The sequence below is a fragment of the Podarcis raffonei genome, chromosome 2 (genome assembly GCF_027172205.1).
Source record: "Podarcis raffonei isolate rPodRaf1 chromosome 2, rPodRaf1.pri, whole genome shotgun sequence".
In the NCBI taxonomy this organism is placed as follows: Eukaryota; Metazoa; Chordata; class Lepidosauria; order Squamata; family Lacertidae; genus Podarcis; species Podarcis raffonei.
The window spans coordinates 63,134,635-63,155,761 of NC_070603.1; the positions used below are offsets into that span (position 1 = coordinate 63,134,635).

The following is a 21,127-nucleotide window of genomic DNA, read 5'->3' on the forward strand; positions in this document are numbered from 1 at the left end:
AATGCAGTTAAAAGGAATGGTGGTGGCAAGCTTTGCAGGCACTGAATCCGTAGGAGAAGCAAGGCTATGCATTTATCACATTCATGCTTCCCTGTTCAGTATTTTCTCACTCACTTAACACCATCTGCTTTTGGAACTATGCCTCTTCATTTTCTCTTACTGTGCCTCTATAACTTGTGCTCCTGTGAATTAATTTAAACACTGCCATATAATTCTAGGAATATCAGAAGGGACATATGGCGTAAGTCAAGGACATGATGATGTTCCTACAATCCTACGCTGAAATAAACATTGCTGTGTGCGCACGCACACACACGTATTATACAAGACATGCTGTGGAACTCACTGTCTGGGACCAAGGTGATGTTCTGAGTATCTGTGCCCAAGAGGTTTTGAGTAGCACAACTGAGGAAGACCGGCTCATCTACTCTGTGGAAGTGCAGCTTGCTTGTCACGATGTAAATCTTCATATCATCTCGGTAGGTGGTGTTTGTTTCCAGAACCATCTCTTCAGAGGCATTCACCAGAGATTTGGTGGCTTCTGCATCACACCTGTTGTTGAACATAATCAGCCAATGGAAGACAGCCCAGCTTCTTCAGATGTTTGATTCATTCATGCTCCATTTGAACTGCTGCAACCCAGTCCTGTGCCTGCTTACTTAAAAGTAAGTTTGTACAGGATTGTATGCTAGGTCTAGTTGGAGACATTCAGTGCAACATCGAGTATGACCCTGAAAGCACATGATTCAGCCCCCTTGCTGAAGCTGCATCTGGTCAGTGATCACCTTGGAACCCCATGAGCACCACCATGAGTTCCATGAGGGAAGGAAAGCAGGATATTAACGCAATACAACATTTTAATTGGGGTTGATCTGCAAGCTGAAGAGGCCTGAGACCATCTTGGCCAGGGGTCGGCAACCTGCGGCTCATGGGCCACAAGCGGCCCACAGGGGTCATTTAAATGGCCCCCGAGCTGCCCGCTCAGTGAGTCCCTGAGCGCTGTGCTAAACCGGCGCAGCATGGAGTGGGGACTCACTTCCGAGGCGCCGGAGATTGTGTCTGTGCATGTGCAGATGCCAGAAATCATGTCTGCGCAGACGCGATCTAGCCCACGGAGCGATCTCCATGGGAGTGAACCAGCCCAGGTGAGGTAAACCTTGCTGACCCCTGATCTTGGCGGTGAGTCACAGAAAACCTGCTCCCTGCCTTGCAGGCCTTTTCCACCTGGCCTTGACTGACTCCAGCTACAAAAGCTGAGGCTGCTGAACAGACTCTTGGATGGGGTATTGTTTGAGGGTTTTATGGGGGTGTTGTTGCTGCTATTATTGACATTTTTTGTATCTATATTTTAAATCTTACGATTTATGTGGAAATTGTTCAGTTTGGTTGTATACTTTTTGATGTTTTATTTATTGTTTATTACTACTTTTGTTACATTGTAATTATGTACTTTCCCCCTTGTTGTAAGCCTCCTTGAACATGGTTTGAACTATGGAAAGGCAGCATACAAATAAAATTATGTATGTATGTAATTCAAGTTCAAAATGTTGGCAGTGCTGAAACTGTGAAAATAGTTATATGAAAAGCATGGTCACTGGAAGCTATTAATCCTTTTAATAGGGGAGTCAGGTGTTGTAGCCAAAACTGATAAAGAAGAGAGCTGCCTGGAGCACTGAAAAGGAGGAGTATTCCATCCAAACAGGAGGTGAGGAAATATTGCAACATTCTGTTGCCGACCCCATCTGCCATGCACTTATTTCAATCCTTTGATGAGTAGCATGCCTATTGGAACCCATTCTCTGTGTTACACAGTTATTGACACTCCTATTCCATCATATTTTAATTCCATCCCATGCTACTGGAAGTCCCAAGCACAAATGTACCAAACAGGCCCTTCAGAAGTGATCTCCTTACCATTTGGCATTATTGCAGGTATACCAGACAACCTCTGGCTGGGGCATTCCTTCTGTGATGCAGGTCACTGTTTGCTCCCCACTGGTCGTGTTGCTGTCCTCTCTCAAATGGGTCACCTTTGCTGGTACTGGTTATATTGGAGGAAAGAACACAAGAGAAAAAGGAGCTGCTTAAAAGGTAGGAAGGAGGTGGTTGGAATAAAACAGACCCCCACCTCTGCCCCCCGAAAGAAACATTTGTATTACAAATGATACTATTATTGATAAATACCCAGAATCAGAAACATAGTAGTCGAATTTGAGTCCGTAATTTTGATGGTGTATATATAAACATTCCATTTCCTGATTTCCCATCCTAATAATCAGGGCATTTACATGTGTGCTGAATTTCAGGGCTCAAACTCAATGAAAACCACCCTAACAATTGTGATGCTCTTGTGAGTTAACTGGTTACAGAGAAATCCTGTGCTTTTGCTGCACTGTAGGTTGCTAATGCTGGTGTGTGTGTGTCAATATATAGTTGTGATCCTGTGCACTTTCAGAGAGAACAAACAGAGCAGCACCCATCATAGGACATTTGTGACCTTCCAGCTGCCCAACCCATGAATCTAGTCATATACACCAAGGCTTAGGAGCCACCAGATGGAACTGTTGCCCTGTACACCATGCAGGTTTAACACAGGTTTAGATCCCAGGTTCAAAGCCTACATGTGATCACGTGGTAGAGCAGGCTGGGAGGTCAGAGGCTAGAACAGCAAAGCACCATAGCCAGTCAGAGGAAGTAATTCCATGGACTGACTTGTGGATGCTTGTCATCCTTCCCACCTCCTTGATCCTATTCACCCACATGTGGTTTTCCATTGTCTGCTGCTTATTGCGCCGGCAGATCTTGTTATGCATCTGCCCCTCCAGCCTTCATTTCAGGCTAGATCTACACCAGGGGTCAGGAACCTAAGGCCCATGGGCCGGAAGCAGCCTCTGGAGCTGTCCCCGAACTTAGTTGCCCTCTTGCACGCTGCACTAAACTGGCACAGCACGGCATGGGGACTCGCTTCTGCTGCACCGAAAATTGCGTCTGCGCAGATGCAGATGCCGAAAATCGCAGGTGCACATGCAACCCGGCCCACAGAGGGATATCCATGGGACTGATCTGGCCCAGGCAAGATAAACCTTGCTGACCTCTGAGTTCTACACACCTATTTTAAAAAATGCTCTGAAAACAATCTGCAAAAAAACCAAAGAAAAAAACATTGTAAAGCTCACAATTGAAAATAACATTGAGTTGCAATTTCAGCTCTACAGCACCATCCAGTGCCACAGTGTTTAAAGTATTTATAATGCTGTATTTTTACTAATGTAGCAGTCTTCACACAGTCCGATTGTATAGTTCACCAGAGAGATGGTGAGATACCAGGATGCTGTCCTCTTGCTAGAGAACATAAGACCAGCCTGCTGGATGAGGCCAATGGCTCATACAGTCCAGCATCCTGTTCTCACAGTGGCCAACTAAATGCCCATGGAAACCTGCAAGCAGTCTGTCCACATGCAAGTTCCAGCAACTGGTATTCAGAGGCATAATGCCTCTGACAATGAAGGTAGAACATAGGCATTGTGGCTAGTAGCCTGGTCCTCCATGAATTTGTCTAATCTTCTTTTAAAGCCATCCAGGTTGGTGGCCATCACTGCCTCCTGGGAGAGTTCCACAGTTGAACTATGTGCTGTGTGAAGAAGTACTTTCTTCTGTTTGTCCTGAAACTGCCAGCATTCGGCTTCATTGCATGTCCTTGAGTTCTATTATGAGAGAGGGAGGGGGGGAAATTCTCTATCCACTTTCTCCATGCAATGCATCACTTAATAAACTTCTGTTGTGTCACCTCTGACTCACCTGTTCTCTAAACCAAAAAAGTCCCAAATGCTACAATCTTTTCTCATAGGAGTGCTGCTCCATCCCTTTCATCATTTTGGTTGCCCTTTGCTGAACCGTTTTCGAATCCTACCTACAACATATTTTGTTTTTTGAGGTGAGGCAGCCAGAACGGTACATGGTATTCCAAATGCAATCACACCATAGATTTGTATAATGGCATTATGATATCTGCAGCTTTATTTTCAATTCCTTTCCTAAAGATCCCGAGCAAGGAATTTGCCCTTTTCACAGCTGCCACACACTGGCTTGACATCTTCATTGAGCTATCTACTATGACTTCTTGCCCTTGGTCAGTCACTGCCCATTTAGATTCTATGAGCAAATTTGTGAAATTAAGATTTTTCGCTCCAACATGCATCACTTCATACTTGCTTAATGCTGAATTCCATTTGCCATTTTAACACCTTTTCACTCAGTTTGGAGAGGTCCTTTTGGAGCTCTTCACAATCTTTTTGTTTTAATGACCACGAACCATTTAGTATCATCAGCAAACCTGGCCACCTCATTGCTCACCCCTATCCCCAGATCATTTATAACAAGTTAAAAAGCACAGGTCCCAATATTGATCTTTAGGGGACTCAACTTTCTACATGTCTCCATTCAGAAGCTGAATACGATGCATAACCTGAGCTCTGGTGGGATGTGGTAGTGTTTAATGCTTTAGGCTAGGAATGAAGAACTTGTGGCTCCCGTCAGCAGTGGGCAGGAATGATAGAAGTTACAGTCCTCTCAGGAACATCTGGAGGGCCAAAAGTGCTTCATTCCTGCCACTAGCAGCTCCATTGTGAAGGTGGGTACAGGTGTGTGGGGAGGGAAATCCCTTTCTGCTTTGCGTTATTATCACACAGAAACAGTTGTCAAACAAGCAAATTTTTATTGAACAGCCACAGTGGGAGAATAGGTTCAGAAATGGGCACATGGGGTTCCCAACTTTCTTGTTCCAGCAGGGCTCCTATGCCTTTGAAAGCTGCATGACACACAATAGAGTACCGGGAACATATTTCGCTGTTACTGCATCCGCAATCTAGAGTGTGACTGCACCTGCTACATGGCTGTCTGTGAAGCAGCTTGCACAGGTACAGGAACACTGTGAAAGCAAATGGTGGTGATCCCATGTGGAAACAATTGCATTCACTCTGGCAGCTGTTGTTGTGGCAGGTCTTGCTGCAGGCCTCGATCACAGTCCACTTGGAACCAGACTTGCATCTGCACCTGTTGGAGGGTTACCTGGAAAGAGAGACACAGGGGCAGTGATGAGTAATGGTCAATAGCTATGTTGTTCCGGTGCCCAGATGCTCAGCAGGTGGTTGTGAGCAAGTGATGAAAACAAGATGCTTTAACCTTAGTGCTCTTCCACGTCCCGTGCCTCAGACCCGCCCGTCCCCCCCAGCCTGGAGATGCCTGACAACTGCATTCAGAGACTTATCTGTCAATGGTCACAGAAACAAAACTCACCTATCCCATGTAGGGGAGCTGTAGTGGAATTCTGGCTGCTGCTGCTGCTGCTACTGTTTATTCCTCTTCATGTGCCAAGTCCTGATCCTGCAAAGAAAAAGAGGCCATGTGTTTTTGGCCAGAAGCAGCTGCCGCGGTGGTTGAAATGAGTGCTTGGTTTTCTCCAGCAGAAATAGCTGTGCTTTCTGCTGCCTTCAAGATGTCTGGTGTAGTTCTTCCTCCCTATTTATGCTGTGTGCCCTGTGTGGGATAAATTTGTGCTATCTGCTGAGCAGTGGCAATGGGTGAGGTGAGGTGGAGCCACTCTCCCAACACTGCTTATCTGAGATAGTGGAGAGATTAGGACAATGCTGGCACTGGTGGGACTGCTACCAGCATTCCATTACTTCCACCAGGACATCCATATGGCCCTAACCTCACTGTCATCTTGACTTGTCATAGGCCTGCCCAGATATGCTGCAGTAATGCTGGCACTGCAGGTATGGCTCCACAGCTCGATCCCACTATATATGTCTCTATACTGCTGCTGGGAAGGGTTGTTTACCAATATGAAGTTTCCAACATTGTGAGGAATTGGGAAGATGGAAGGTATGTCATGTCATGTCATGTGCAGAATTCGTACTTTGAGGCATGGACTTCCCCTTCCTTGCTTACCTGTGTGGAGAACTTTGTCCTTGCATCCTCTGTCGCAGGAGTGAAGCAGAGTTTCCCATGGGGTGTTTGTCTCTGAAGTCCCGAGGCGAAGTTATCTGCAAGGGTTTTTGCTCTCTATTGATCCAGCAAAGCAATTCTTATGGACTTAGCAAGCACACCGTGAAAGAGAGAGCAGAATGAGAGGGCCAAGAGAGAGTGGCCTGGACTTACCTATGAAAACATTCTAGAATGCTTGGCCTGCCATGTTAAAAAGCGCCTGCCACATGGGCAGGCCCATTCATGTGCAACACTCACACAGTACTGCCATATTGCAAGCATGCTAAAACTCCACATGTATGGATGCCACATGTGGTGGCAGAGTAAATGCCAGAATAAACATGAGAACAGATGTAACTTTTGCATGAAAAATGTACCACAGTTTCTGAGTGCTTAATACAGTACAGCAAAGTGGTCAGAGACTTGACGAAACATGAACAGCCTGACAAAGTATGTTTTCCTTTCCTAAGCTCTGTGAATAGAAACCTGCATTCCGTTAATCCTCCAGTTTTGCATGTGAGTCTTTGGCAAGGTCTGCAGTGCAGTGGGAGGGAGCCAGGGATGTGAAATATGCACCACTCTGATTTTATTGGTGCGCCTCTGTCATCAATGCTGTTCCCTACAATTGGTTTTTGTTTGTTTACTGTGCTATGGCTTTGTTTGTATTTGTACTTCAAAACAATAAAGCATATTTGCAAAAAGAAAAGAGACTCATTTGTTCAGTGGTACAGAAGTGAGTGCAGTGTCAATCCCTTTGCCAGTGGGACAATGCTTGTTCCCTGCCCTTGACATTTGTGTTGCTTTTGTTTAAATGAGCTGGGTTGATAAATAATTTCCTAGTGCAAGATAAATTTTTGCAAAGAAATCTGCTCACCATTAATCTGTAAGGTGAAGGAGAGCTCTTTCAAGTCATCTTCATGGAATGCTCGGACAGTATATAAACCTCCCTCACTCTGTTTCACCCTCACAAGGGTTAGAGTAGTATGGTACCTGGAGGAATTAGAACCTTATGTAAATTAAGATGCTGGAGCAGATGATCAGCTCATGTAGAAGCACGAAACCTGCTACAGTTAAAGTGGCATTTCTGCCAAGTCCCTTCAATCAAACTAAACTGGAGAAACTAACTGGAGAAACTAAATTGGTGGAATTATTGGAGCAAATCAGAAAATTGCCCATCATGGGCTAAAAGAGACTTTTTTCTTTCTTTCAAGGCAGGAATTTCCCCCCAACTATACGCAGAAAAGGAAAGCCACAGTACTTTCGAAGCACACTGTAGTCACAGTACTTGCTCTGTCATCTCTTTCCCATCCTGGCTTGTTCATGCAGGCTGGCAGGGTGTGTGTGACCATGTGGATCCAGGCAATGGTTAATGCATCTTTGTATGAGGGGATGGTCCCTGCCACTTTGAAGGAAAACATGATCCCTGGAGTCTGAGGTAACTGACAACTACTGATTGGTCACTAAGATCCTCTTTTTGGGCAAGGTGCTCAAGAGGGGAGTGGTGGTTCAGCTGCAGGAACTTTTGGAGGAAATTGATTATTTGGACACATTCCAATCTGGGTTCAGGCCAGGTTTTGGGCCAGAAAATCACCTTGGTTGCTTTGATGGCTGCCATTTTCTCTGAACAAGATTGCTAGTGTATGAGTGATGGTGGCACCCACCCAGAAAATGTCACAGTTCATGTACCATCTGAAGCTGGTGATAGGCACTCTGCCACAGAGGAGACTTGGGCCTCCATGTGCAAACGTACTCCCAGTGCCCTCAACAGCATGCCTATTCCTTCAGAAGCAGTGCAACCCCTTCTAGAAAAGACGAAATGCCCAGTTCCTGGACCTAGGAACCACTCAGACACAGTGTCTCTGCTTTTAACAGGATTCATTTTATGAACCCTCATTCACTGCATCCAGGCAGGCACTGGTTCAGCTTGTGCACAGCCTTAATGGAGACTCACAGCTGGGTGTGATCAGGATTGTGTGCCCCAGATGACTACTCCCAACAGCTTCATATAGATGCTAAGTAGCATCAGGGATAAAATAGTGCCTTGTGGCACCCTGCGGCTATGGTGCTAGGGTGTGGCATAGACTCCCAATACCATTCTTTGAGACTAGTCTTGCAGGTAGGAGCAGAACCACAACAGATCAGTGCCTTCAACTCACAGAGATGTTCTTGGAGGATGCAGTGGTGGACAGCATTAACAGCCACTGAAAGATCCAGAAGGAGCAACCAGGGTCACACTCCCTGGCTGATTTTGCCAGCTCATCTGACAGCAGACACTTACTTGGTTTCTGAGGAATTCCTGGTGCTGATGGCAAATTCACTGTTGCTCTCTGAAGTCAGGGGCTGATTATTCTGAAGCCAAACGATGGTTGGGCTTGGATACGCCTCAATCAGCACATGGAAGGTGTGGCTTTTGTGCAGTTCAGCAGACACTGTGTCATTCAGAATAGTGTGGAAGGTCACAAAGCCATGCTCTAGATAAGAAAAAGTGGGAGAGAGAATGCACAGGTAAGCAGAGTGGCTTTGACTTTGCCATCTTTCCAGCTTCCTCTTTCAGATCTATGTGTTCTGCAGTTTGAACAGCTGAACAGAAAGCAAAGTGACTGAGTGGGTAGGAAGGAAATGGGATCAAGTTGAGAGATTGGAGGAAAACAGAGTGACCAGTGGGGAGCAAGGGGAGAATGTAGAGTGTCACAAGGGGAAAAGAGAAAGAACAGAGTCTCCAAGGCAATGCATGTGCACACATGTTGGATCCAGTAAAACGGATGGTTTTAATATTGCACTTCTTTCATGGGTTACCAACATCCCACCATCAAGTCACGGCTCACATCTGTTTCTTAATGGAAACAACTACAAAATCACAGATCTGACACTTTCCAATGCTGCAAAAACATGAATCTAAGGCATGGATCCTTAGGGATCCTTGTAATTTTTACAATTCCTCCCAAAACCACCATCAAAACATAGATCACCTTTGTGTACATAGGTGTGTTTGTGACTTCTTGGTGGTTTTGTTGTCATTTAGTATAAAAACCATGAATACATGTGAGGCTCTGTGTTTTAGAACAATGCTTTTGCGCTCCTCAGAAACACCAGATCTGTGATTTTAACAGCTCACCAGTGCAAGCTTTTGGGGGAACCCACTGAAAATTATACAGTCAAGAGGATCTACTTTAATTCTACTGGATATCCAGACCCCATGGAAAAGTGTTCATGTTTTATGCTTTTCTGTCTGTTGATGTATGACCTGGCTGAAAAGGGAAATAAGTGACTAGAGGGAGAGGTGCCCACAGGCCCCACAAAGGTTGGCAACTCCTTTGCAAGATAATAGTTCTGTAAAATAATCAAAGCTCAAAAAAAAAAAAAAAAGGTTCATAGAGTCAGTTCAACACCATCTAATTACATTTCACCAGGCTGATGGAATTTTATATACAAACATACCAATGACTCTGATAAAGATGCTTTGTGTTTCTTTTTGCCCATGATATGTGTCAGTGGCCTCACAGATATAATCTCCTTCATCCTCCAGCTCTGCATTGTGGATGGTTAAGGTGGTACTCGTATCGCGACTGCCCCTTGTTCCAACATCGGTCCATGGTTTTACCTCCTTGCCTACCTGCAGAAGAATGGCAAAAAGATTACATGATGTAAATCGCGCTTAGCATTACAGGAGTTTTTTCAAGTGTGTCGAAGGGTTTGTTGAACCCACGTAGCCATGCTCAAATGATTGAAGGTAAGAGCATAAGAACGTGAGATAAGCCTGTTGGATCAGGCCAATCGCCCATTTAGTCCATCATCCTGTTCTCACAGTGGATGACCAGGTGCCTATGCAAAGCCTGAAAGCTGGGTAATGCCCCTTGAAATGGAGGTACAGCATAACAATCATGACTACTAGCTACTGATATATAGGTAAAGGAGCCTCTATAGGAGTCATTCAGGGATGTGCAAATTACTTCTCTGCTGTTCATATGGCACTTGCATTTGGCATCTATTTTCCATCTAACAAATCAAGACATCTGATGTTGAAAGGCCCTTAGAAGAAAGTGTGCTAATACATAAGTACTAAGGCAGCTTGGTATGCTTTCCCCCATTCTTCTACTCAAGCAGCAGATTGTGTTCACTCTTTTATTTATAATTTATTTTTAATAGGAGTATTTATATACTACCATCTCATAAAGTAACAAGGCAGTGAACAGCAATGGAGGGCACTTCATTAATGAATTCATTCATATTTCCATCCTATCCTAGGTGCTCATGGAGTATTCAGTCATCAAATTATTAAATAATATTTATATGTTACCCTGTAACCATGTTCCCAGGGCATTTTACCACAAAAATCAAGCAAGTTAATGGTGCAATCTTGCGCATGCCTGCTCAGAACAGACTTACTCCCAGGTAAGTGTGCATAAGTATGCAGTCCCAAAATAATTCCTGATTGTGGGAGGGAGCATCCACATTTGGCTTTGTAGCCCAGTTATTACACTCAAACAGTTGCCTCTCTGCTGTAATGACTGTCCACCCTTCTACAGAGAAGACAACATGGCAACTAGTCCATCACTTGTGTTATGTCCAGTCTGGATGAGAAGACAAAACAAACCTCCTCTCCCTCCCAGCCACTCCCCCCCCCGGCCATTTACTTACCTTCTGACCAGGATAACTCCAAGTATAATTGACCAGATCAATGCCTCTCACTGCACAAGTCACACTGATATTTTCCCCTTGTTTCAAAATAGTTTGCACAGCACTGACAGTGACATTGATGACGGAGGTAGGAGAAGATGAAACTATAAAAGGGGGAATTTCAAATTAGTATGAAAAGAAGCCAAAATTACAGGAGGACAGATTCACGTGACTGAAAATGCACATGGGGTGTGCACCAAGTTCATATTGCTGGCTTTGTGGTTGTTGTATGATTATTCCTTTGCACATTGAGTTTAATTTTCTCCCCATGAAGATGTGAGTAATCCTGCTGCCACCTCTCCCCTCAAAAAATAAATCTCAGCATAAGCTGAAGAATAAATATGGCAACACAATGGAGTAATACATCAGGCAACTGTTCCAGGTGCAAAGCACACTGAACACTCTGTGAACATGGCTAATTTTAATTGAGCAGGTCCACGTCCAGAAGGTTGTCTTGCACTTTGGGCAGGAGGGTGGACTGGCTTCATCTGCTACATGTTGTTTGATGGGTAAGACTCAATACCAAAACACAAAATTAGGCTGCTGTATTTCAGTACAGAAAGACCGTAACTTTTAACTGAAGAGCAACTCCTTTGCCCACGTTAGATGAGGAAAGTATTATGAAAAGGTTTACCTTGGATGCTGTACACATAAAATGTTTCAGAGTCAAACTCCTGCTCGTCTAATGTTGCCCTGCAGATGTAGGACGTGTCTTCAAAGTACCCCTTGAAGCCTTGTTGTGCAAAATAAGTGCTGGGGATTGGGTCATCGATCTTCTTTTCATAAAGGGTCACTCTTGTGTTGGGGTCTGTCACACGGCATGGGATAATGTCTTCACCATGGCCTGTGGTGAAAACAAATGTGTCCTCTTGGCTGCTAGGTACGAATGGCAAAGAGGGGTCTATAGGGAGAAGAAGGTGGAGAGAAACCAATTAATTATGCAATGGCACAGATAATATTCAGTAGCAATAATAAAAAAGATGAATTCCTGGCATAAGACATTTGTAAACTGAACGATGAATAATAATAATAATTTATTATTTATACCCCACCCATCTGGCTGGGTTTCCCCAGCCACTCTGGGAGACTTCCAACTGAATATTAAAATATTATTAATATTAAAAACAATATAGAATAAGGATGAATTGGAAGAGACTCAGCATCAGGTTTAGTGTTATTGGAATACTACAGTCCTATTTTCTTTCTAGCTTGGACAAAGCAGCGTTTCCCTCTTGTCAGACTGGAGTTGTTGCAAAATAAAATTATATATATATCTAAGTTAAGTTATTTCTTTAAGGTGGGCCATCTCTGAATATGGTAGGGTTTTGTGGAATAAGCATATGCCACAAAGTTATAACCTGTAGCATCCACAGTCCCAAACCACACCAGAGATCACCTTTCTTCAACATCCTCCTATATATCCTAGTCTTCCAGATCTCCATGCATGCACACCAACCCAGAGACTTAAAAGCAGCAAAGCACTGCAATCACCAATACCTGGTACAAAAATGTAGATGGCTTTTTCCTCTGCCGATTGTTTGTAGAGACAGGAATATTCACCCGTATCATAGCCAGTCACATTCCTGAGTGTAAGGACGCTAATAAAAGTGTTGTCCCTTCTCTCCAGCCCAGTGTCTAATACGTGTTTGCTGTCCTTTTTCCAGTAAATCTCATTCTGCCCTGAGCATATCACAGAAAAATCACTGTAGAGACTGAGGATGACTTCTTGGTCATTAGGAGAAATCTCCAGGGAGCTGGTTTGTGGCAATCCTTGAAGAAAAACAAATCATAAGAGAAACACTGAAGTCCCACAGTTCAGAAGCTGAGGTGGTGGTGTTAAAACTTGTTAGCTGCTTGTTACCCAAAGGTCTTCAAGCAACTTACAATACATGGCAGTAGTCATTAATCATTAATCATGCTGTCAGCGCTGCCCAAGGTCCCAGCTCACACAAGACCAACGCTGCTTCTTCCTCAAGTAAAAAAGTCTTTATTGAAGTTCAGTTTCATTTCCAGACGTGCAGCGCGCAACGCTACGTCTATACCTTAGACCGTCGAAGTTCCATCTGAATCTCCTCCCCCCTGACACCAGTTTAAGATTCTAGCCTTACTCCACCTCTTCCTCTGTTCCTTCCTTCTCTGGGCCCTCCTGCTAGTCGGAGTCTCAGCCCTCCTAGACTCCTCTGACGCTGAGTCCCCTGACTCTTCCCCCTCCCTCCTTCGGGCTTTAGGACCTGGCTCCCAATCCGGGTTTTCTGCTGTCCCGCGCTCCTCCACATTTGAACTTGGCGCGCGCGCGCAGCCTCCCACTTTCCTTCTGACCGTTACACTTGTGTCACTGCTCCCTCTTTCAGGGAGGCTAGCTGGACCTGGCCTTCCCTCCGTTTCCCCACTTCCCGATGGGGGCGTGGTTACCCCTGACTCATCTTCTCTCCCCGCTGGAGGAGAAGCTGGTCCTGACTCATGTGACTCTTCCCCCCCACTGTGCTCTGGTGGGGGAACTGGTCCTGATCCTCCACTGCTCCCTTGGGAGTCCCCTCTGGTCCCTTGTTTATGGAGCGTCCCCCCTGGGACCCCCCTCGCCCTTACCATAGGCTCCCCCTTCTGGGAATCTTCTGATTCGCTGGAGAAGCTCATGGAATCTCTCGGGTCACTGTCATATTCCCCTACGCTCCCCTCTGATTCCTCTCCTCCGCTCTCTATTTGCTCTCTCCCCTGCTCTTCTGCTCCTGAGCCTCTGACACATGCATTCATTGTTTTAACTCTTGAATTGCATGCAAAGCTCAACCACAATCCTGATTGCTTTAGTGGTTCTAACACACTGGTCAATCACAGATGTTTCATGAAAATTCATAGGCATATATGAGATAATTGGCCTCTTTCTCCACCTACTATTTCTCAACCAAAAGTGAGAGCCTGGTGTTGGTCCTTAATTTCTTTGTTATGGCAAAACCAAACATTATAAAGAAAACACAGATTTGCTCAATGATGATTATATGGTGTGAATAGATAATTAAGGTTGCAATCCTCTACTCACTTACCAAGAGACAGGTACCATTACATTAAATAAAATTTACTTCTGAGTAGACATGTATAGGATTGCACTGTCAGACATCAGCACAGGGCCAAAGGCAAGCATAGGCAAACTCGGCCCTCCTGATGTTTTGGGACTACAACTCCCATCATCCCTGACCACTGGCCCTGTTAGCTAGGGATGATGGGAGTTGTAGTCCCAAAAACAGCTGGAGGGCCAAGTTTGCCTATGCCTGGCCATAGGAAAGCCACAGGATAATGCATATATTTCCTTCTCCTAGAACGTTTAATATTCTGGCTTTTTAATACTAAGTTGAAGAAGGGGAGACTCATAGGAACAAACTGCATTTCATTGCTTTTTTTCTATCATGTATTTAAAAGGTGAAGTGTCTTCCATGACACTTATTTCCATTATGTGATTTCATTTGCAGGTTGTGTTGGATAGATCTAGTCATGTTCCAAATGTGAGAGGAAAATCACAACAAAACTAAAAGCAAAATTGCCAGGAAATCTTTCGGAAATGTCTAGGTAGACAATGTCTTCCTGAATTGCTTCCTATGAGCCCATCACAGCTGCCAGCTTCCTAGCTTTTGCAGAGAGGTTTCCCAATGTTACTAGAGAGTGGAAACAGCCATATAAGAAGGATATGCTAGACTCCACTTAACTGTCCTCCTTCTCATTGTGTAATTGTGTCCCCACAGTTATTATATTGGTCATGGAAGTACAACAGTCACAAATCATTTCCCATTGCATAGGACAATGAAGCAAAATGCTTCAGTTTAGAAATGTGTACTGCAGCTTGTCCTTAGAAAGACAGAAAGAGTCTTGCAGATTTATCACCAGGCTATCTCTCCATGTAGTACTGCCAATTCCAGGATTTCAAAACTCATCAATCTGAGCTTCCAAAATATGGATTATTTTATTTATTTATGGTGCTTTTCAGTACCCTGCCTTTCCATTAAGAGGTGGCTTACAAATGTTAAAAACAATGAAATAATACACAACAAAAACAGAAAAATATAATAAAGAGACCCAAAATATTTGAAAGACTTTTTTGTTGTTGTTGTCTTAAAACAAATGAACAGCCACCCTGATCTTCTTTTTAAACATATTTTGCTCACATCTAAATAAATAAAAAATGTTCCCCACAAATACAGCAACAGTGACTTACTATGCTCAGGACATTTACAAAATAACATGAATGAAAGGTGTAATTGTAGCAGGGGGGAAACAGGATGTTGAGGGACAGCAGTGGAGACTGTAAAGCAGTAAGTTTTAAGCGTGGGCATCTAGGAAGCAGTTCTGGCCTTGCTCTTGGAGCGTAAAGAAAGTGAAGGTACTCATGTTGTTTCATTTGGTGCCAAGGCACAAAATCTTTATTTTGAAGGTCCCTTGCCTTAAGGATGTCAGAGAGACAGCTTCTTCAGCTGCCAGAAAGCCTCTGCCAGAAATCTTCCATTTGTGTAGAAAGAAGGAGAAAAACACTATAAGAGACCTGCACAATTTTCAAATAGGGATGAACAGATCACTTTATTTCTGGTCTGTATTGGTTTGCATGTGCTCCATTTCTCCATTTAATCTCCAATTTTAAAATAATTCAAAATTCATATTTTTGAATGTATTTTCTAATAAATATACATTTTGAAACTCCCCCCTTCAAAACACACATTTCTAAATGTATTTCTCCATCTTTATATGCATTGGGGTATTTTTTTTAAGCCAAGAAAGGTGCAAAGCCTGAGGGATAACTGTGCTCCAATCTGTATAATAATCCAGGAGATGTGGATCAGATCAGTTCATACTGAAATTCACAAATAATGAATTCCTTAAACATTGCTGTTTATAAGCGACCAAGGTGAACTCAGTCCATCCAACAGCAATGGCAACTTCAAGCGAAGCGTTTCACTGAGTGGATGTGCCAGTCTGCTAATGTTTGCACTAATAATAATAATAATAATAATAATAATAATAATAATAATAATAATAAAAAATTTATTTATTTATACCCTGCACAGCAACATGATGAAAAGCTGACAACCCTACTATGCACACACAAACTTTTCTTTCATCCCACTGTCACTTCTGATAAAGCAGGTTTTGCAATTTTTTGAAGCAATACTACACAACATCTGAAAAAAGCAGGAAGAGTGTACAGCAAACCACCAGAAGCATCCCTTTTTAAAGGTGACTTAAACTTTCTGAAAAAACCCCCACAATCCTTTAATTTGGTTTAGCTTCAGAGAAGCATGAGGGTAGTTCTGCTTAAACACAGGGTAGTTTCAACTTCCCTTTTCTGATAGCAACCCTTATATGCCCCTTAAAATCTCCCTAAAGGTTTTGGACCCTCTGTGGCAGCAGCCCATTCCACCCCTTTTTGTTTATGTATTGTGATATATGCGGTTCTTATCAGATTGTTTGCAATTGTATATTGAATCATTTTGGATTGTTTCACTTACAAGGCAGAGAAATTACTTTAAAGAGGGGTGGCATATAAATGTTTTAAATAAATAATAAACAACAAAATAAATGATATTTATTTACTTTTGGCATTTATTGATAACCTATTAATAACACCCTATAGGGAGAAAATAGAACATTTAAACATTAAATTAGCACATGCTCAAGAAAGCCTCCGACCTTCAAGACAGAGCTTGAGAACCTAAAGTCCTCCAGATGTTGTTGGATTCCAATTCCCAGCCTGCATGGCCAATCGCCAGAGATTAAAGGGGTTGAAGTCCAGTGACTTCTAGAGGGTCACAGGCTCCCCATTCTTGTTTTAGGGGCTACCACTGATAAGCAAAATTAGCCTCTCCCTTGCCTATACAGAAGCACATTGCACATACTTGGGTTCATCCAAGCCTCTGTCTTCAACCTAAATCTAGTTCCTTGTAGCTGTTATAAATGGAATTGTGGGCTGCGTATTTATTCCTCTATTGTGAGTTGTAGAGGCCTGCCCTACAAGAACAGAAAAATGAGCATGTCACAGCCTATGAGGGGGGGAAAAGTCTTTCTTTTAAATGCTGCTGTGTCTCCACACTAACACTGTATGCACATGGCTAAGACAGGGGGACATGTCTCAACAGGAGAACTGCCATATCTGCACCTCCTTTTCTCTTTATCTGTCCTGTGCACCATGGGGATTCCTTGAGCAGTTCACAAAGACACACTTAGTCACCTGTGTTTGCTTACCTGTGAGAAAGAACAGCAAGAAGAGGAGCATCTTCAAAAACAGAAGTCGCATCATGGGAGTTCCTTTCGTAGCAAGCAATGCCCTGTTAAAAAAGCAAATTCTTGTGAGTAGAAAGCTGGAGAATACCCAAGTTCCTTTGGAGAAAACATGAGATTACAAATGTGACTAGCAATTCCACAGGAGACATCTTCTCCCTGTAGACTTAATTACTAACATCCTCTTTCTCAGCCTCAGACAGGGACCACCAGTGTAGGTGGAGAGAGGAAATCCAAGGTAATCAAAAGTTCAATATGGTTTTTTGCTGCCAACCTTTTGACAATGAACACTGAAGTGAGCCTCATCCAGAAGGCAAGTCCACAAAGTGCAAATCCTTGGACTGGTCATACACTGGATCAATGTTGGTGAACAGCCAGCCTATGCTATCTTCCTCCACACTATAGGTTGGTTGTGTATTGAGTGCATGCTGATTGCTGAAGATCCAAACAGAGTCTGCAGGGATTGCTCATAATTCCTCAGCTTTAATTTTGGAACAGGGTTAGCATAGGATCATAACCACAGCATTCCTGATTAATGAGCTATGAAGCATCTTTGTGACGACTCCTGGTACTTCCTGCGTCATCTAAGGGTCAGTTTATTTTACTAGCTGGATATAGTAGGTGTACAGAGTGTGTATGCTTAAAACCACTACAACTCATCTGGTTTTTATATGTGTCTTCTGAGCAACAACACTTCTCCTGTACATGTGAGGATTACTAATCATAACACTTGGGGGTTATACAGAGATTTCCCCCCCCCCCCAAGTTAGCAAATTATAGAACTGTGGAGTAAATTCCTTTTATTCCCACTTTACAGATGTGACAGTGAGCCTGAAGATGGAGGCTTACACTCTTTATTTAGAAACTGGCTGTAGTACTTTTTACTATGTTCTTATGAATATTCAGTATGCCACTCAGGGTACTTTTAGTAAAATAGTGAATGACGATGAGCAGGACAATGCATCCTGTATTGCCGCTCAATGCAAAACAGGAAGTGCCAACCTGCCCTGCCCTGCCCTGCCCTACCGCATCACCCACTAGGCCACCTTCACCAAAGAAGTGGTGCTGTTTTCCAGCAAGATCTCACTGAAATCTTGTGAGATGTTGTGCACTCCACAATATCTTGTCAGATTTTGGTGAGATCAGCACTTTTGCCTCATGGGTGTGCCATGCCTGGTTATGTGATTGATCTCTAACACTCACAGTTTCTTTAAAATCCTTTCTTTAAAAAAATCTAAAATATATGGGGCGGGGTTGCATATGGATTTGCTGTTGCCTGTATATGAAAGAAAATTGGAGATATGAAAGGAACATTTCGTACAAAGATTACCATTATAAAAGACAAAGGTGGAAAGGACCTAACAGAAGCAGAAGACATCAAGAAGAGGTGGCAAGAATACACAGAGGAATTATACCAGAAAGAAATGGATGTCTCGTACACCCCAGGTAGTGTGGTTGCTGACCTTGAGCCAGACATCCTGGAGAGTGAAGTCAAATGGGCCTTAGAAAGCACTGCTAATAACAAGGCCAGTGGAAGTGATGATATTCCAGCTGAACTATTTAAAATTTTAAACGATGATGCTGTTAAGGTGTTACACTCAATATGCCAGCAAATTTGGAAAACTCAGCAGTGGCCAGAAGATTGGAGAAGATCCGTCTACATCCCAATCCCAAAGAAGGGCAGTGCCAAGGAATGCTCCAACTACCGCACAATTGCACTCATTTCACACGCTAGCAAGGTTATGCTTAAAATTCTACAAGGCAGGCTTAAGCAGTATGTGGATCGAGAACTCCCAGAAGTGCAAGCTGGATTTCGAAGGGGCAGAGGAACCAGAGACCAAATTGCAAACATGCGCTGGATTATTGAGAAAGCTAGAGAGTTCCAGAAAGACATCTACTTCCGCTTCATTGACTATGCAAAAGCCTTTGACTGTGTCGACCACAGCAAACTATGGCAAGTTCTTAAAGAAATGGGAGTGCCTGATCACCTCATCTGTCTCCTGAGAAATCTCTATGTGGGACAAGAAGCTACAGTTAGAACTGGATATGGAACAACTGAATGGTTCAAAATTGGGAAAGGAGTACGACAAGGCTGTATATTGTCTTCCTGCTTATTTAACTTATATGCAGAATTCATCATGCGAAAGGCTGGACTGGATGAATCCCAAGCCGGAATTAAGATCGCTGGAAGAAATATCAACAACCTCAGATATGCAGATGACACAACCTTGATGGCAGAAAGTGAGGAGGAATTAAAGAACCTTTTATTGAGGGTGAAAGAGGAGAGCGCAAAATATGGTCTGAAGCTCAACATCAAAAAAACGAAGATCATGGCCACTGGGCCCATCGCCTCCTGGCAAATAGAAGGGGAAGAAATGGAGGCAGTGAGAGATTTTACTTTCTTGGGCTCCGTGATCACTGCAGATGGTGACAGCAGTCACGAAATTAAAAGACACCTGCTCCTTGGGAGAAAGGCGATGGCAAACCTAGACAGCATCTTAAAAAGCAGAGACATCACCTTGCCAACAAAGGTCCGTATAGTTAAAGCCATGGTTTTCCCGGTAGTGATGTATGGAAGTGAGAGCTGGACCATAAAGAAGGCTGATCGCCGAAGAATTGATGCTTTTGAATTATGGTGCTGGAGGAGACTCTTGAGAGTCCCATGGACTGCAAGAAGATCTAACCTATCCATTCTTAAGGAAATTAGCCCTGAGTGCTCACTGGAAGGACAGATCGTGAAGCTGAGGCTCCAATACTTTGGCCACCTCATGAGAAGAGAAGACTCCCTGGAAAAGACCCTGATGTTGGGAAAGATGGAGGGCACAAGGAGAAGGGGGCGACAGAGAACGAGATGGTTGGATAGTGTTCTCGAAGCTACAAACATGAGTCTGACCAAACTGCGGGAGGCAGTGGAAGACAGGAGTTCCTGGCGTGCTCTGGTCCATGGGGTCACGAAGAGTCAGACACGACTAAACGACTAAACAACATATATGATATGGTGTGTGACTGATTCTATTAAAAAAAACCCCCAACTTTCCTAAGCGCAGTGGCCAATTAGAAATTCATTGTCTTCTTATGACTCTTTGAAAGTTGTCATGACTCTTCAAGGAACAAGGCCAGGGATTCAGAGGAAATATCATTGCCATATGTTCCCACTGCACCAGAAAGTTTAGCAAAAGCAGAGTCTGAGTTGCCAGCACCTCCCTAGTCTGTTGAGTTCACATTGCCTCAGTGAAACCATCATTTCCCCTGGTTGCTGAATTGGGCCAGACCCCTTTAAATGAAGAGGCTTTGAGCACTGGAAGGGGAGATCACCGCCCCGGAAAGAGCTGCAGCTCTATTTAGGGCTCGCTTTGTGTTTGCCTGCTATTGAAGCATTTTGAATTTGCTTGCATGACCTTTCAGCCTGAGCTTTGCATGGAGCTCTCCAGGGTGCTACTTGCTTTGCTTGAACTTTGCCTTGCTGGAACTTGACCCTTACCATATTTGGCATTGCCTTACTAGAACTGGAAACTGGCTTTGCCTTGCTGGAATCTGAATAACTCACCCAGCTCCCTACCCACCACCAATACTTGTGATAGAATCCTATCTGGCTGAGACCACTGAAAGAATAAATAAATTCCAATAGACAGTTGGTGTAATTTGTACGCCTCTTCCTATGATATGTTTTCCTTAGCAAAATGAAATATGTGCCTTTCCAGCATGCAGAGATTAGTACACTACAGATTTCAGCTTATACAATCTGTTTATCATATTTCTTGTGTTAAGTATGTACTGAATATTTTTGCAAGGTTTTTTTAAAAAAGACTTTGTTTGAAGAAGACATATTCGGCCATAATTCTATCATTCCACAGTTCTAGTGACTAGAATTATGGAACTATAGGGACACATGTTGGCCTGCAAAGAAGATTCCTCCCTCCCTCATGAGCTTTCTTTGCCACAACCATCAGCAGCAAGAAGGGTCTTTGTATATCACTTGTTCATAGTGACTCCAGTGACCTTTGCTCATAATAGCTCTATGAACTGTGATTTATTGATACCACATGCCCAGAGATGGCAGCAGTAGTGGCAGCAGAAACACCAGTTTAACTGGGGAAAGGACTCTCAAAAATATCACTCTTAAAAACATCTCCTTACCCCTACCCCCCTGGTGGACCTTCCTTGCTACAACATGTGATACAAGACTTGCTGTTCCAGATCTATCACTCTG

At 43.5% G+C, this 21,127-nt stretch overlaps 1 protein-coding gene across 2 annotated transcripts in view; it reads right to left on the bottom strand.

Annotated features, from left to right (window-relative positions):
- Positions 1-21,127, bottom strand: part of PDGFRB (platelet derived growth factor receptor beta) — a 72,993-nt gene that overhangs the window by 21,054 nt on the left and 30,812 nt on the right. For both annotated transcript variants that reach the window (XM_053377016.1, XM_053377017.1), the window contains 9 exons: positions 16,882-16,964; positions 12,160-12,432; positions 11,297-11,563; positions 10,624-10,766; positions 9,424-9,598; positions 8,264-8,456; positions 6,860-6,975; positions 1,915-2,041; positions 347-552 (listed from right to left, as the gene is read on the bottom strand). In XM_053377016.1, the coding sequence (XP_053232991.1) occupies positions 347-552; positions 1,915-2,041; positions 6,860-6,975; positions 8,264-8,456; positions 9,424-9,598; positions 10,624-10,766; positions 11,297-11,563; positions 12,160-12,432; positions 16,882-16,936 (1,555 nt within the window). In that variant the 5' untranslated portion in view covers positions 16,937-16,964. The remainder of the gene's footprint in view (positions 1-346; positions 553-1,914; positions 2,042-6,859; positions 6,976-8,263; positions 8,457-9,423; positions 9,599-10,623; positions 10,767-11,296; positions 11,564-12,159; positions 12,433-16,881; positions 16,965-21,127) is intronic.